Below are 16,501 nucleotides of genomic sequence, written 5' to 3'. Positions count from 1 at the left end.
TTGACAACTTTTTCTCCATACAAAACAAGTCTTTTGCACACACACACCCAATTCCTCCCTTTTAAGTTCAAGCTAAATCTAATGGGAGAATGCAAAAACATCCTTAAGCCAAACAGAATTTTTGTAGTGAGCAATCTGCACCAAAGCAAATGACATACAACAGTAATTAACGAAGATTACACAGCAATTAGGGTGATTACGCTTATGCTAGTCAAAATAATTTATGCAATAATATCTGTACTTAAATTGAAGCACAGTGCATGTCCACATACAAAAGGAGATGAGCCATGATTCTGCATGGGGTGGGGACAGGATGCAATGACAATGTGCAGAAAGAGAGGGGGGAAAGGAAGTGTCACTTGGTTGAGCAGAGAAACATTTCCCCCTTCAATATAGCATAGCTCCAATAGAAAGCAAGAATTCTTTCAGCTCTGGAGGCCTCAAGGATGCATTTATTTGAAATCAGCATAAACTCCCCTTGCCTCTGAAGTCCCTGGCTCTGTGCCCCTCTCCTTATCTCTGCCCGTTTCCACTCTCATTTCTCCCCTTCCTTTCTTTACTACTCCCTGGCCTAGGCTTCCTTCAGGGGGCGGATTTCTCCATTCCCCACTTCTTACTTTCTGAGGACAAGAGCAGCATAGCCATCAGCAACTAGAAGGATAGAGCTCCCTCCCAGAGGAACCAGGGGTGGCCACCAGCTTGGATGGCTTTAAAAGAGGATTGGGCTGTTTTGTGGAGGGTCAGACTACTGGCCATGTTGGCCAAGCTCTGCCTCCATAGTTGGAGGCAGAAATGCTTCTCAGTCCCAATGGGTGGAAACCCTGGGAGAAGGGAGTGGACTTGTGCTAGATTCCTGCATGTCTGTTTCCTGTGGGCATTTGGGTGGCCTCTGAGAACAGGATGCTGGACTCGATGGGCCACTGGTCTGATCCTGCAGGCTCTTCTTAAGTGACCTTTTACATGCCGCCACCTGCCAGCCCACCCAACCTTCTGTGTCACAATGGCAGTTCAGCCAGCTACCCCAGGGTCTCCATCAACCCCTCTCACGGCATCCTGTGAGGCAAAAGTGGGGAACCTTTCCTGGCCAGTGGGCCAGATAGTCATCTTTCCTCCCCTTGGTGGACCAAACTTGACATCAGGGTAGCCTCAGATGATAAAAGGTAAAGGTAAAGGTACCCCTGCCCGTACGGGCCAGTCTTGACAGACTCTGGGGTTGTGCGCCCATCTCACTCAAGAGGCCAGGGGCCAGCGCTGTCCGGAGACACTTCCGGGTCACGTGGCCAGCGTGACATCGCTGCTCTGGCGAGCCAGAGCCGCACACGGAAACGCCGTTTACCTTCCCGCTGGTAAGTGGTCCCTATTTATCTACTTGCACCCGGAGGTGCTTTCGAACTGCTAGGTTGGCAGGCGCTGGGACCGAGCAGCGGGAGCGCACCCCGCCGCAGGGATTCGAACCGCCGACCTTTCGATCGGCAAGTCCTAGGCGCTGAGGCTTTAACCCACAGCGCCACCTGCGTCCCGCCTCAGATGATACTGTGCTTCAAAGCGCAGACCTGGGCTGATTGAAAGCCCTTTGGAGACAGCTTTGTGCCTTGATCAAGGAGGGGGAATCCATTTCAATTCAGTGGAAACCATGTCTCCCTCTCCACATTGCTCCTTAAATCTTCAATTTCAGAGGTTTAAAGGAGCAGCAGAAGGCAGCTTCCAAAGGGATTTGCAAGCACACTGACACCTCTCCGCCCCCCCTCCCCCGCTGCTCCTTTAAACCTTTGAAAGCAAGTATCCCACAGAGGAGCTGCAGAAAGAATGTAGTTGGTCAAAGGAGCACTGGACTCAAAAAGGTTGAAAATCTCTGGTCTACACTGACTGGCAGGAGCTCTCCAGGGTTTCAGACGGAGCCCCTCCTACCCCTACCTGGAGATGCCAAGGATTGAATCTAGGACCATCTACATGCAAGGCAGATACTCTGCCACTGAGCTACGGTCCTTCCTTGACAGGGTTTAGGGAAGCCTGTTATAAGGGGAGAGCTTCAAACAGGTGGTCCACAAACTAATTCACGAGGAAGAGAAGCTGTTTCTGCAAAGAAGAGCTGCCAAGCTCTAGTGTCTCCCCCCTTTCGCCACAGTGCCTCCCTCCCTCCCTCTTCTGCCTCCCTATCAGATGAATCCACTAGCTGGCATCTACCTGGCAGCCCTCCTGTGCTACCTTGTTATGAGGGAGCTCTGCAGGGTGGAGAGAAATGCAGTGAGCTCCATTTCATTGTTGCATCACAGTTTCACCCCAGCCACCTAAGGATTTCAGGTGGAAGGATCGGATGGGCTCTGCAGGCACAATTCATTCCTTCTCTCCCGCGGAGGCTTTTCAAAAGGGTATCCAGATACCACTGCTGAATACACAGCTTCACCATTCCAGCTTCTCGGAGCAGCACACCACTGCCTTCTCCCCTTTGGGGGCTTCCTACACCATCTGCCCAGCCACTCCTTGTCGCTCTTAGCAACTACTTGGAGATATTTCCAAGCACAGACCCTAGGAAGGCAGCTACTGAGGCACAGATTGGGCCAAACTGAAGTTTTCAGGGTGTATGGGGGGGGGGGCTCCTGTCTGACCTGGAATCTTGTTCTTGCAAGAGAAGTGGGGAGCTTAAAGCCAGCCAGGAACCTGGACCAGGAAAGGAGCTGTCCAAGGGAGCTGTCCATGGTAGCCCTAACTCAGCCCACTGAAATGTTGGGTAGGCAACTGGGGTCCTCCAGATGTTTCTGGTCTCCAACTTACATCATTCCTGACTATTGTCTATGCTGGTTGGGGCTGGTTGAAATTGGAGCCCAACTACAGCTAAACAACCAGCTGAACAAACCTATCCATCTTCTGGCAGGCCTTGTGGCTTCACCTTACCTTGCCCTTACCTGAGCACTGGAGGGGCGATGATCAGAGGTGGCGATGCTTCTGATTATCTGTTGCTGGAATCCACAGGAGGGGAGAGTGCTGCTCTTGTGCTCAGGTCCTGCCTGTGGGTCAGCCCCTGTGAGAACGGGATACTGAGCTAGATGAGCCATTGACCTGATCCACCAGGGTTCTTCTTGTGTTCTGTCTCACCTTAAGGTGTGGGGCCCAAGGAATGGATGCTGCATGATGTTAGGCATGTAGCTCACTTTCTAATGGTGGCTTCTGTCTGGGTTCACCACTCTCTTCGTTGGGTCCCAGAGGTGATCAAGGGAAGCAGGCTCTTGTCACAAGGGGTACAGATGGCTGCTGTGCTCAAGGGTGTGTGGGTGTGTGGGTGTGTGGGTGTGCGTACCTCTCATAGTTTGTTTGTGTTGGTCTGAAGCAAACAGCCTGCCTTTGAGAGGTTTTTGAGATTACTTGTGAGCAGCAAAGAAGAGCATCTTTCTCTTTGCTTAGTGAAGTCTCCAGCTAGCTCTGAGAATACTATCATTGACAAGCTGAGTGGGGAGGAATAGACCCACTCATCCTCCTGTTCTGCCTTGGATCTGATGAGGCCTGAAATGGTTACTAAGGCAACAGAGGTGTAAAGGAGTCTGCAATGCATGCTTTGATGGGCAGAAGATGCACTGCACACACATGCCTTGCCCAGGCTCCAGAGCATGTGGAGTCCTTACATGACTGAACCTCTTGTCTGCAGCAAGATGGAAGTGGCCTGGACACCTCTTGCAGAAACTCAGTGCCTATGATCACAACTGCTGGCACAGAAGGCAGGCGTTCTTCTTATGGGCGTTCCAAAAGTATTTCTCATTCTAGGCTGTTGCAAGGATCATGCCTGAGATGAGAGAAGTCCGTAGGAGGTCTTATACCCATTTCCACACTGAGGAGACTATTTTTTTGGTGCTGGCTTTCAGCTAATCCTCTTCAACGGCTCTTTATAATAGCATCACTGAGTCTGCTTAGCATTTGATGCTGGGCATGCTTTATGCATATCTGAGATGCAGCAGAAGTCATTCTCTAACTGCACCCCATAGATGCCCTCCTCCCAGGTTGCTCCACATATACCCTGACAAGCATGGTGGGATTTTTGAGCAAGGGGGTCTCTGGAGCATGCTCCAAATGCAAATATGACACCTGCACATCCAAGGATTGCAGCTCATCCATTTCTGCATGATAAAGAACTACATGGCTTTTTAAGTCCACATCTGAAGATGGAGGAGGAGGAGGAGGAGGAAGTTTTCATCCACCAAGTAATTTCAGCTTAATAACAGCTTTTGCAGTAACTTCCACTGCATGACAATGGGCTTCCCTGGTTTATGTGTTGCATGTGCAAAGATGGAAATAAATCTAGGTTTCCTTGCCTACAAGACATGAGCAGTGTGTGCAAATGGTCAAAGAGCTGGTGGAGCCTGGCAGGAAGAACTAACCATGAAGCCCCAACACAACCACAAAACCCATGGGGGGGGCCTTTGCCCATTTGCCCTTCCTCAGCCCAGGGGTGAGATATTTCTTTCCCCACCCACAACCATGACCCTTAATCTGTTCCAGCATTCCCCAGCTTGGTGCCCTGCAGATGTGTTGGACTGCAACTCTGATCTGACGGGTGTTGTAGTCCAAAACATACACTGAGCAGCAAGGGGACAAGGGTAGATCTGATTCTGGATGTGCACAGACTGGGGGTGGTGGGACTTTAAGCTGAAAAGCAGCTTCCAGGGCTTTCAATCCTTGGCATGAGATCTTGGTTGTATGAAGCTATAGAGGTGGAGGGATTTCTACAGTGCCATGGTCATTTTGGGGAGATCAAACCTAGCAATTTGGAGATTTGCTTCCCAGAACTACTGGTCTTCATATTCCAAGGATGCTACTGCTTCTGCTTTCAAACAGAAATTATGTAGCACCGCTTGGTAACTGACCAAATTTGGGTGTGCAGTGCCATCACTGAGGGCTAGTGAGGGCATTTTAAGCAAAGGTGGTTCATTTGACACTCCTGGTGAAAATCGAAGGCATCGTTTGGCACTTTGAGAAAAAAATGTTCATGAAAATCAGAGCATAGGTTTGGTTCAGCCACATCCACTTCTAGACAATGAGCTCAGAACTTTCCTACATTTAACTTATGTACATTCAGTTTTATGTATGTGGGAAAATAAGAAAAATTAAAAAGAAGGCAGAAAAGGAGCAGGATTCTGGGAAATATGATTTTGGCAATCCCACCTGCCATTGAACCCAATGGGTTTTGACTATACATGATGTTGGCTTTAGTCATGATCCCTTGAAGCCTGCTGTACTGTACATTTCTCCACTAGCCCAGAAAAGACTAGCCACCCACTCAAAACGTGTGCTGTGGGTTAGTTTAAAGAAAGGCAAGTTATGCCTTTCCTCCCTGAAGGATAGAGAAGGTACCTAGCATAGTGTCTGAACAAAAAAAGAACAGGAAAGGAACGACAGGCTGATTTCATGATATGACAGGACATTTCTTGAAATGGCCAGGTGGGTATGTCCTGATTTGGCCCAGACTGCTCCAGAAATGCATCTTGCACAATCATTAGGGTGGGGGTGGGGAGAGAGCATGCATCACTAGAGATGGGAGTGCAGGGGATTTGTTCAGCTCATATTTTAATTAGCATTTTTTAAAAACAACACTAAAAATATAGCGCTCCTTAGAAATTTGCTCTTCTTGCAGTTTGACAGTGCAGTTCTCTAACCAAAAATTGTGCAAAAATGTGTGGATTAGGGGAAAGTGTGCCTGAAAATGCATGTATTCATGAAGGTAACCTTTTATTTTGTTTATGGGGGAATTACATGTGGAAATGTGTGTGTTCAAGGAAATGGCTTACAAAAATGTGTGTATTAGGGAAATGTGCATATTCAGCATTGGGTGGGTAGCTGTGAGGGACCCACAGCTCTGGCTTTCTCAGAAGGTGTGGAGTTGGAGCAGGTACACCAGACAAGCTCATTCAGAGAATTTGCAGGGGGGAGGGATTGGGGTCACATTTTGGCTTATAGCCTCTCCCACCCCCTTACAACTTGGGTGAGTCCAGGGGACCCTGCTGGCTTTGGGCACAGTCAAACTCTGTGTGTTTTACCCAGCCCTGGTAAAGACTGGGTTCGTTTTCATCGTTGGGTGCTTCTTGCCACTATGGTGCCCAAGAAATGCCTCTTGTTTGCTGTGCATCCAGAGGGGAATTTCCCCATCTGTTTGCTTATTCTGCCCTTTGCTGAGCCAGATCCGTTTCCGTGTGTGTGTGTGTGTGTGTGTCTTTGTGTTGTCTCAAGAGGTTTCCGCATGTAAATTTCCTTCCAGGTCAACCCTGCTGGGTCTCAATGTGCCCAGCATTGTCTGTGAGATTGCAGGGTGGTATAAAGTTGCTATGGCAACTACATCTCTTCTCCTTAGCTAGAAGTGTTGATTACTGTCAAGGCTAAATCTTGAACAACTGTATTTCTGGATCGAGGCTCCGGTTTCAGAGCATCTCCCATATTAAAAAGATGACACAAAGGAGAGGATAGGCCAGCCCACTTTCCTGCAAACACAGAAGATTGATTCTTTTATGGGGGGGCATGTTTTGGATTTAGCAAGAGTCAAAAGGCAGCAAAAATGTCCTTGTCAACAAAGGCCTTGGCCCAAACCTCTCTCAATGTGCAGAATTTGCAGGAGGAAATCCTCATCTCCTTACGCAGCTCAGCTGACCATAGGAACCATTTGGCACCAACAATAAAATATTTGAGGGTGCTGGGTCCCCACAAAGTTGATGGGCATTCCCATTCAAATGTGTGTGTGTACTGCGTCATGTGGTTGATTATGCAGGGTGGGGCTTACCTCCCCCCCCCCCAATATTTTATTCAAGTTGGCACCCCTACAGCTGATTGAACCTCCCCAATCGCCTCTGCCTTGCCTAAAGGTGTACTGTCTCCAGAAATTTTGAAGCAATGGTGTGGGGGGGATACATTTTATCCTTTGTTTGGGGGAAAATGGAAATTGTCCTAAACATTGAAAAAATGCAATACTTTGTAAAAGTACTCCTTACCTATTGAAAGTCACATTGTTACTTATTATATTTTCCCTGTTTAGGGAAGCTTTTAATATTTCATGAATTAGTACATTTTAATGTTTTGTTGGAAGCTGCCCAGAGTGACTGGGGAAACCCAGCCAGATGGGCGGGGTATAAATAATATTTTATTTTATTTTGTTCAACATTCTAAATATTTCATAATATCTAATATTTCAAAATCCCACCCAAACAACAGTTTTTCAAAGGGGAAGCCCAAAAAACATGGGGGGGGGGATGAGAAAGTGGTCTCCTCCCTGAAATTTCATACCCATCCCCACACGGGGCCTTGACCTCTCTAGCCTTGCCTCATGTGGGAGAGAGATTCCCTGGGTATCCAGAGTCTCATGTATGCGCTGTGTGGACCTTTGGGCACATCAAGTATCAGGAAATGCTCCCTGTAAGATTCCAAGCCAGCCAGCACCCTAAATACCTTCAGCATACCGTTGAATGCTGAGAAGATTTCCACACACCCCAACCATACTTAGAATCATAGAATTGTAGAGTTGCAGAGACCTGGGGGTCATCTAGTCTAATCACCTGCAATGCAAGAATCCTGTCCACAGCCATGTGCATAGCCAGGATTTATTGGGGAGGCAGGCTTTATGTTAGCGGGGGGCAGCACCGAGTCATCTGTGATGCAATTGGTCAAATAGGTATTTGCCCCCCTGGCTACATCCATGTCCACAGCTGTCCCTGGGTGGGCTCAAACCACCAGCGTTCTGGTTAGCAGCCAGACAGACTGAAACCATTTGAGAAGAAGGGACAGAGAAGTCAGCTTGTTTTAGTTTCTCTCAATATTTCCAATCTGAAGTTCAGTTTGTCATATTTTTGCATCAGGTTGCATAAAAAAAAAGATGGCCAGAAAGAGAAAAAATTCCATACAAATAAAATAACAAAGAAGCACTAAAATCAGATGCAACATAAGACTCATCAAGAGAAGATGAAACAGTTACACAATTTTTCATAAATCTGAGGGGTTCACATACAGAATTGGCAAGTGGAAGGAAGGAATTGCTTCCTAATTACTAGCAGTCTGTTGCAATTTTTTTAAAAAGTCCTCTTGAAACTTGTTGTATGTTGTATGCAATTTTAACTAATACCTGTATACATGCAAGCAGGTTATCCTAATACAATTCATTTTTTATGTAACTTCCACTAATATATCCAGTTTTATACACATTTGTGTACAAGCTACGTATAGGGGGCAGGAGAATTGCATCTGAAAATTCAGAGAGTTGGGAATTTTGAAGTCTAGTCATGTTTTGGTTCACATACTGCTTCAGGAAGAGCAAGTCAGCAAACCAAACCCAATATCTTCCCCATCTCTGCCCACAAATGTCTGTCATCTTCTTCCATGAGTTCTGCAGGATGCTCCTGTTTCCATTCACTTTCTGAGGCTTCTCTGAGTTGGTCACTGACTTGGTCACAAACCCCTTGACAGATGGTCAGTGTTTTACCTTCTTGTTGGTTTTGTGAGGTATGGGGGCCGCTGCCTGCAAGGCCCTTTCCGCCTGGCCTAGGAGGCAAGGCCCAGACTCACCAGCCCTACTGAAGAGGCTCCTCATGAGGCCGGAAGAACATTGCCCAGCTATTGTTTTATTGATTTAATATGCTGTACACCGCTTTGAGGTTTTTTAAAAAAAATATAAAGCGGTAAAGAATTTTTTTTAAAAAAAATTGCTCACTTCTAGGATCAGAAATAAATGGGTTTTCAGAGAGTGTGTGTGAGAGAAATTTTCAGTTGCTGGATAAAAGGAGGTATTGCCAAATCTTTTTTAAAGGTTTATGTCAAAGTAAAATTCTATTATATGACTAAGTGATACAAAAGGGGTAGTGTTCATTACTTGCAAATCTCAAGGTATTTTGACGGACACCAACTTGGACAACCGTAGAATCATAGAATAACAGAACTGTAGAGTTGGAAGGGACCCCCAAGGGCCATCTAGTCCAACCCCCTGCAATGCAGGAATCACAGCTAAAGAATCCCTGACAGGTGGCCATCCAACCATTCTAGGCCTTTGCCATTCTAGGCAAAGGCCTAGAAACCTCTGAGAAAGGAGAGTCCACCACCTTCCAAGGGAGTCTGTCGAACAACCCCTACTATCAGAAAGTTCATCCTCGTGTTTAGTTGGAATTTCTTTCCTTGTAACGTGAATCCATTGGTTCAGGTTGTTTATAAAGACTCTGAACAAGAGGCCCAGGGCAGGACTTGCTACTTTTTTCCAGGATAATGAGGAACCGCTACTAGTGAGTACTCTTTGGGTTCGGTCAGTCAACCAGGAACAAATCCACCCAACAGCTGCCTCATCCACCCTGCATTTTGCTAGCTTCTCCACAAGAATATCATGGGGGACTTTGTCAAAAGCCTTCAGGAAATCGAGATACAAGGTGCTGGACTAGATGAGGCGCTTTTGGCCTGATCCTGCTGCCGGGCTGTTCTGATGCTCAGCAGCTACATTCAAAGTCTTACAAGAGGAACAGATATCAATGGGCTGCTGAGATCTTTCAAAAAGGTTGTCAGAAGGGGGGAGGTGGAGTATTTATGTAAAAAGTATAGAAAATATTAATTGCTACAATGAATATGTGAAACAAAGCTGGGAAAGGGAAGGTATGAACAAAACGACAGAAAAGGTTTGGCTTATAATAACACACAAAACACAAAATAACTGGCTGTTGTCGCTTTCAGGAGAATTGTTATTTTTTTGTACCTGAAGTGTCCAATTCAAAAGAGGAAGGGGAACATCTGCTGGGGGCATGCATCACTTATGAGTATCCCCAAATAATGAGTTATATCGGGGTGATATACTGAGTCGGATTGCACTGCTCCTGTTGAGGATGATCAGGACTTCCTGATGCCCAACCTTCTGAGTCTCTCTGTTGCCTCAGTTTCCCTTTAAAGTTATCTGTTTCCCCTTTTCTTTTTTGAGAAACCAAACCAAACTGACAGTTTTCTGGGAAGGTAGGAATAATTCTGCAGAAATCTTTCAGGAAAAACTGGAGTTTGTACAATTCTGAAACAGTTATACCCAGGTGGTGGAAGATTTCGAGCCTTTCAGGACTCTTCCCAGCCCAAACTCTTTTCTGTGCTCCTTGAGCAGTTTTTTGTCTGCCTTGAATGTGTCCTTGAATAATGTTTGATTGTTTATAAGAGATTGTTTAAACCACCAACTTGTTTGAAAAAAATATATTATGGGGGTGTGCAGTGAGTTTTTCTGGGATTGCTCAAGGGTATGTAGTACCAGGACCTCTTCTGCCCTCGAATGTTTAAAGTGTGACACTTACGGTAACAACTTAATGGAGAGTACCGGCACCTTTTTTCCTAAAAGAACAAAAGCACTGAGTAAAATCATTTACATATCATAGAATCATAAAACGCAGAACACATGACCAGCACTTAATCAAATTAATTCTCTAAAAAACACTTGGCAAAACCAGGATTTTGTGCCCACTTTCCACAGGAACATTGTGGAAATGGCTGGCACTGCTTGGCTCATGTAGAAACTAAATTTATATGTCTCTTGGATGGAGGTGCAGGGAATGTCTTGCTGTGCTTAAAAACCTCTGGTTTTTGCATGCTTCCAATATCACCTACTGCATGAGATAAATCTGCTGCCCGCCCACTGCTTGCCATTGGCCCCACCCACTTTTGCCCTCCAGCCCTGCACATCACCAACACGTGGCTCCTGGGAGGAGCTAAAACCCTTGCTAAAACAAGGGCTCCACTCCACCCTTGGTCTATGGACCTTTTAAAAATCTAATATGAAAGGTTAAATTGGGACACTATCCATAGGAATCAATCACTGTATTTGCATTCCTGTTTGCTTTTCTTGAAATCATAGGGTTGGATTCAGACTTACTGAAATCAGTAGGCCTTAAGTTACCGGACTAAGTCTGGATCACTCCATAGTGAATTTGTAAATGTGATATGAAGCCATTCAATAAAGACTTATTTTCTTTTTTAGTTTTAAAAATAAATTATGGATGTTGGTCTGTTGTCCCATGTAATGCTTTGCTCAGTGGCTGTTGTTTCACCTTTTGTCCCAGGATAAACAAGGATCAAGAAACAAGCCAGCAGCTGTCTCCCTTAGGTGTAGAACGAAGGGGATATGGAAGGAGTGCAGGGGGTGCTGATTTTGGCAAAGCTAATCAAAGCCCTTCCTTCGGTACCCAAAGACCAGATTATGGGAAACCCATTTCAAATGAGGAGTTTTTCACTCTCCAAAAGTTAGGAGCTGTGTCTCCATCCATTACGAGAAGGATGTCCTCTCCCGCAGTGGCAGAAGGGATGTTATCAAGTCCTTTGTCCCCTTCTGTGCTCAAAAGGGTGTCCCCTTCAGCAGAAGACAAGTTGTCACGCTCCTCCTCTGCACTTTCTGAATATGTTGAAGAGCTGCGAAGAAAAAGACTGAAGGACAAAGAACCAGGGAACTTAGTGTTAGATGATGCCTCCTCTTTGCCTATTTACCAAACAACAGGAGCCTCATCCCTTAGAAGATGCAAGACTTTGAAGGATGATGAAGATCTCCCAGTAATTCTGGAGGGAATTGGTGAAAGTTCTCGAGCTGGCCTGGTCCGCTCCTCTAGTTTGAGGAGCATATCATCTGAGAGCATGGCACGGCCAAACCTCTCCCCAGCTCTGAAAAGGGTCTCCAAGTTTGGGTCCTATGACTCTCTCATTCAGAACATAGATGACACCTACTCAAAGCTCAGCTCCCCAGCCCTGGGTGGAGAAATGTTCAGCACTTTGCGACTTAAACCATGGAGAAGTTGCCTGGAGGCATCTCTGGAAGAAACGACAGATACAGATCTAGGAAAAGAACCTCTGGTCTTTCAGAACAGAAGATTTGGTGATGTTCCAAGTGAGGGACAGGAAACTGATCCACTCTGTTGGAAAATACCAACTCTGAGCTATGAGAGGAAAACGAATGATGACTCAGATGACTTCCTTCCAGCCGTCCGGAAAGGCCAGTCAACCAGCAGCCTGGCCAGAGGTCCCAAAGAGAGGAGAGAAGGCCAGAGGCCCATGAGTGTCCGTTTTGAAGACCAAGTTTCACCCAACCACACTTTCCTCTCTGAGATAAAGGCCACTTTAACACCAAGTCCAAAACCCCAAGAGGACCCTGGAAACCTCTCTGACTCGTCTTCGTCTTCTGGCTCAGTTGTATCTTTCAAAAGTGCTGACAGCATCAAGAGTCGGCCAAGGATCCCGAGGCTGGAAGGGGAAGGATGCGTTGGGAAAAGAAGCCCGGAGGGCGCGAAAGATGACTGGAGGTCTGAAGCCGAGGGGAAGGAAGATGATGTAAACAGTATCATGATGAAATACCTAGGAAAAGATTAAGGTATAGTGCTGGCATCTTTCATTTCATTTTTTTCATTTCACTTTTAATTTCTTTCTATATTACTATACACAAGGCAGTTTAGAGCAATATATAAGGAACACACCTTATAATAATCTGATCCAATACAAAAAGCCACAGTAAAACATAGCTTTAAAATAGAATGACTTATATCAAATAAAGTAATATTCAACAATCTGTTAGAATAGTACACAGTAAAATTAACTCTCAAACCACCAGCAAATAATAATTAAACAGAAATTCACTCTTAACCATTACAATAAATGATTACTAAACAATGATAAATAAAAATGACTGCAAGTCACAATGCATAAAATACCACAATGCATAAAATAGCATAAATTGAGCAACAAAGACCCACAAAACTATTTCCCCCTTTCCCCTTCCCAGCTGCTTCTGCTGTTCTTACAGTCCTGCCCTAGGAGAGGCTACTTGCTCAGCTGGGCTTGGTTGAGGTTGGGGAGGCAAGGCTCTTTCTCCCTTCTTTGCACTTCCTCACTGAGGAAGTAGACTTCTACTGGATTACTTTAGAGTCTTTCTATAGGTTTTCTTTTTGTAGACTTTTCCAAACAACTTCCAGCCAGGAGCCCTCTGGACAGCAGGTTTGCATTCCTCTGTCCTTTTAGTAAAGGAGAGATGAGTGGATTCTGGACACCAGTTTTCCTTCTAATAAGTGTTGACTTGTGCCAATACCAATATTGGTGCAACTATTGTGCGCTGCTCTGGTTCGCCAGAAGTGGCTTAGTCCTGCTGGCTACACGACCCAGAAGCTGTACGCCGGCTCCCTTGGCCAATAAAGCGAGATGAGCGCCGCAACCCCAGAGTCGGTCACAACTGGACTTAATGGTCAGGGGTCCCTTTACCTTTACCTTTTACCAAATATCTCCAGGTCCTTCATACTTAGGCAGGGGTTCATGTGCCCAATTGCATTCTTTACAGAGTGATTTTCTTGGCCTGCACCATCTGTGCAGCAAGGGGGCAACGATTGCACCCACACGATGCCATTATTCAAAGCACCTTATTCCTTTCAAAGAATTATGGGCACTGTAATTTACCCCTCACATAGCTGCAATTCCCCCAACACACAACAAACTACAGTGCCTGGGATTCTTTGATAGAAAGAATGTGTTTTGAATGAGTGTGTACCCAGCCATAGTCTCAGTAGTTTCTCCACAGCTCCACAGCCAGAGCATTTTCTAAGAAGTGTTGCAAGATCTTCTGGTTTGGCCTGAATTTTTTAATGTTAATGAAGCTGAATGTTTGAAGATTAAGACAGTGAAAAGAAAGTACATATTCACACGGTATATAATTAAACTAGGAAGCTCCCTCCCATATGAGGCCGTGATGTCTCCCAACCCAGACGGCTTTAAAAGAGGATTGGACAAATGGATGGAGGAGGAGAGGACTTTTGAAGGTCACAAAGGAGTCTATGCTCTTCCTCCACAGTTGAAGGCAGCGATGTTTCTGACTGCCAGTTGCTGGGGCCCCCAGGGTGGGAAAGGGCTCTTTTGCCTGTGAGAAGAGGATGTTGGGCCACATAGGCCCCCACTGGCCTGATCCGACGGGCTCTACTTATGTTCTTATACTTTTATACTTTTTGTGTGGGTGCAGTTCCATGGGAAGTTTTGACTTAGTTTCAAAATTTGCATTTTTATAGCTCTTCCCTGCAGGCCCAAAGACTGGGGTGGGGGTGGCCATATAGGTCAATGTGCACATAAATAGAAGTACAGTACTCTTCTGTACACACAAAGCTTTATATGGGAAAGCAAGCTCTAGAGGTGTCGCATCACACACATTGGAGTTGGTTTGTTTTTTTTGCTCAAAGTGTCCACCAGCTCCAAATGTTTCCATTTCTTGGTCATGTCTGCCATGAGGATTTATTTCTCCAACTTCGGTTGGAGCTCCATTTCCCAGATGGATGGACACCCCACTGCTGCAGTTAAGTGCTTAAAACACATTAGAAAACATTTTGCGAGGAGGCTGGCTTTGGAGGACATTTTCATGGGTCCTGCTGTGATCAAAACTGCTGAAGCAACACCAGGCAGCTTGGATGTGTTAATAAAACATTTCTTTATAGGAAACACCGTCTACATACCGTAACTGAAAGAGCTGTGTTTGTGTGTGTGTGACTTTTGTTTGAAGTCAGTTGCAGGGAACTGGGGTTTTAGAGGGGAGGAGATGGAAACTTACTCTCATCCCTGGAATCTGTTGCCCCAAAAGTGTAAAGATGGAAAGAGCAGCCCAAAGCAGTTGTGGAGGGATTTTTCTTTTTTAAAAAATGCAAAACAAAATATACAAGTGAAGTTGGAATGTACATTTTACAATGTCCCCCACCCCCTAACTACGGTGCTTCTGATCCGTGTTACAGAAGCTCTGAAGAATGTACAAATATGGGGGGGGGGGCAGAACAGCAGGTCACAATACAGCACACAAAGCTGGCTTTAGGCAGTCATTCAAACCCACCAGCTACTGTAAGCTCCCTCCATTCTAGTCTGGACAATGCAGCCGCTGTGTCCTTTGCATTCACCCTGGATGAAATGTGAAAAGCAAGGCAACTGGAGTGGGTATCTTTAAAATAGTTTCAGCCATCCGCCTCCATAGCATTTTGGAACTGTCAAGCTCAACCCGCTTGACAGATGGCTGCTTGGCCTCTGCTTAAATGCATGTGAAGGTTCTTACTCTGCCAAGAAACTCCTCCTGTTAGCAAGTTTTCCTCATGCCTAGAAGAAATCCGCTTCCTTGCTGCAATTTCCACTCAGAACAAGCCTGCTCCCTCCTCCTCGTGACAGCCCTTCATATACTTAAGGCCATCTGCCATTGGCTCACACACTCTCCAGCTGCTCATACTATTAAGCAACCTGCACAGCTCTTTCATGGGACTTGGTTTCCAGACTCTCCACCTTCCTGGCATCCCACCTGTTAATACATCTGGGTTGGTCACTGTTCTTCTTGAAATGTGATGCCCAAAACTTGACAGGACAGGACTATGACTGCTAGTGATCTGGCCACTATGTCAAAATCATTGCTGGCTGGGGCTGATGTCAAAAACATCTGGAGGGCACCTGGTTGGTGAAGCTGGCAGCCACTTTGCTGAGATGAGATGATTTGTTCCATCTGCCATGCTTTAATATTCCTAATATCAATTGTAGTTTCCTCTCCATAGCTTGCTGGCAGATGAGCTCATTAAGAGCCAGTTAAGAAATTAAATCTGAGGAGCTCAGATATTCACAAATGTTTTCATTTAAATGCAAGTTGTGTGATGTTTACAGGGGACCTAAGATGGCTTTGAACATTTGGCTTTTCTTGTGGAAGCGCACATCTTGGTAAGTTCACCTATGATGATGATTGCAACATTAGGGCTGAATCCCAATGAAGGTGGGAGATCAGATTTTCAAAATGAGATGGACAGAAACAGGGAGGAAACTGAGTCTTTAAATTAGAAAGAGGTGCTGGCAAATGTGAATAAATTTCAATTCAGTATTTCTGGTATCTACATTCCCCCTCCCTCCCGCTCTCCTTCCCCTCTCCAGGAGCCAAGCTTTTGTCTGAATCATCACCATCCAGGCATCCTTGTCAGTTCCAGGCTCTGGCTTCCCCACCTGCTTTGGAGGCACCTGAGTTTCCTAACCCAACAAGGCACAACAACATATGTGTATGTAAGAGAAGCGGGCTGTGCTCTCTCTTTGATTCATACAAAATAAAACATTTTGCTTCTTGCATCTGAGTTTTTCCTTCTCCCTCTTTCCTGTCTGTGCTCAAGATGGCTTCAGGGAACCCTTCATGCTCTGAAAAATCCTATTGGGATTAGGAAGAGCCAACCATGGACATGACGTAATAGAAACCTAGGCAACTGCATTATACTGAGTCGGGCCACTGGTCCATCTAGCTCAGTATTGCCCACACTGACTGTCAGCAGCTGTGCAAGGTGCCAGGCAGGGTTCTTGCCCAGCTCTTCCTGGAAATGCTGGAGATTGAACCTGGGAGCTTCTGCAGGTAAAGCAGATGTTCTACCAGTGAGCGACAGACCTGCATCACCAGCCAGTACCCGCTACTGGAGCAGGTGGCGCTGTGGTCTAAACCACTGAGCTTCTGGGGCTTGCTGATCAGAAAGTCAGCAGTGCAAGTCCATGCAACGGGGTGAGCTCCCGTTGCTCT

General features: G+C 45.9%; 1 protein-coding gene across 1 annotated transcript in view; it reads left to right on the top strand.

The window, feature by feature from the left end:
* Window positions 1–16,065, top strand: part of MYO18B (myosin XVIIIB) — a 276,767-nt gene extending 260,702 nt beyond the window's left edge. Inside the window, exons 44-45 of the mRNA XM_083717843.1 lie at window positions 11,034–12,328; window positions 15,877–16,065. Coding sequence (XP_083573969.1) covers window positions 11,034–12,327 — 1,294 coding nt within the window. The 3' untranslated portion in view covers window position 12,328; window positions 15,877–16,065. The remainder of the gene's footprint in view (window positions 1–11,033; window positions 12,329–15,876) is intronic.
* The last annotated feature ends 436 nt before the right edge of the window (window positions 16,066–16,501 follow it).

The sequence above is a fragment of the Podarcis gaigeae genome (genome assembly GCF_964106915.1).
Source record: "Podarcis gaigeae genome assembly, chromosome: 16".
Taxonomy (NCBI): domain Eukaryota; kingdom Metazoa; phylum Chordata; class Lepidosauria; order Squamata; family Lacertidae; genus Podarcis; species Podarcis gaigeae.
The sequence above is the reverse complement of the archived record's forward strand: the minus strand, read 5'-3'. Positions and strand labels throughout refer to the sequence as shown.